At 37.3% G+C, this 853-nt stretch overlaps 1 protein-coding gene across 1 annotated transcript; it reads left to right on the top strand.

Annotated features, from left to right (window-relative positions):
• Positions 1–259: 259 nt before the first annotated feature.
• LOC124890691 (probable hexosyltransferase MUCI70) lies at positions 260–821 on the top strand (the record flags this gene model as incomplete). The annotated part of the gene is made up of 2 exons (XM_047402470.1): positions 260–552; positions 643–821. Coding segments are annotated over 2 exons (472 nt in total), but the record flags the coding sequence as incomplete, so codon positions are not given.
• Between the last annotated feature and the right edge of the window lie 32 nt (positions 822–853).

Genomic DNA, 853 nt, shown 5'->3' with positions numbered 1-853 from the left:
CTAGTGGCAACCGTACTCTGTTGGTGCAAGATGGCCTTTTGATGTAGTTTTAGTAATACTCTTGCAAACTGTTGTTTTATCCTCTCTTTTGGGCCTTCCATTTCTATGCATATAATTGTTTGCTTGAACTTTCTAAATTTCTGTTTGTTTATTAAAAAGTTGAGATGCTTGGATGTGAATTGCTTATTGAGTCCCCTCTCCCTGAAGAAAGAGGTCGTGAAAGAGAGAATATCTTAGTAGCTTGAATTTTTTTTTCCAGATCATTTTATAAGTACCTTTGTTTGAAATTATGCAGGTATTCAATATGGTTAGATAGCAAGCTTCGTCTGCAGCTTGATCCCCTACTCATCTTGGAGTACTTCCTGTGGCGAAAAGGTTATGAATATGCAATTTCCAATCACTATGACAGGCATTGTGTGTGGGAAGAAGTTGCCCAAAACAAGAAGCTTAACAAGTACAATCATACTGTTATAGATGAACAATTTGCATTTTACCAGGCTGACGGATTGCAAAGATTTAATGCATCTGATCCAAACAAGCTTCTTCACAGCAGTATGGTTTAATGTTCAATATTTAATGTCATGCAATACCTTTTGGTTTCTGAGTTCTCATTGGCAAAATGTCATTACTTGTTTCTGACAGATGTACCAGAAGGATCTTTTATTGTGAGGGCTCACACGCCAATGTCAAACTTGTTTTCATGCTTATGGTACAATGAGGTTGACCGGTTTACTCCCCGTGATCAGCTGAGTTTTGCATATACATATTATAAGTTGAGAAAGATGAATCCGGACAAGCCTTTTTACCTCAACATGTTCAAGGTGAGAAATTTAAGTTGCTTCCAAGCACAACT

Source organism: Capsicum annuum, unplaced genomic scaffold, assembly GCF_002878395.1.
Source record: "Capsicum annuum cultivar UCD-10X-F1 unplaced genomic scaffold, UCD10Xv1.1 ctg2239, whole genome shotgun sequence".
NCBI classification, from domain to species: domain Eukaryota; kingdom Viridiplantae; phylum Streptophyta; class Magnoliopsida; order Solanales; family Solanaceae; genus Capsicum; species Capsicum annuum.
This window is presented reverse-complemented; position numbering and strand designations above follow the sequence as displayed.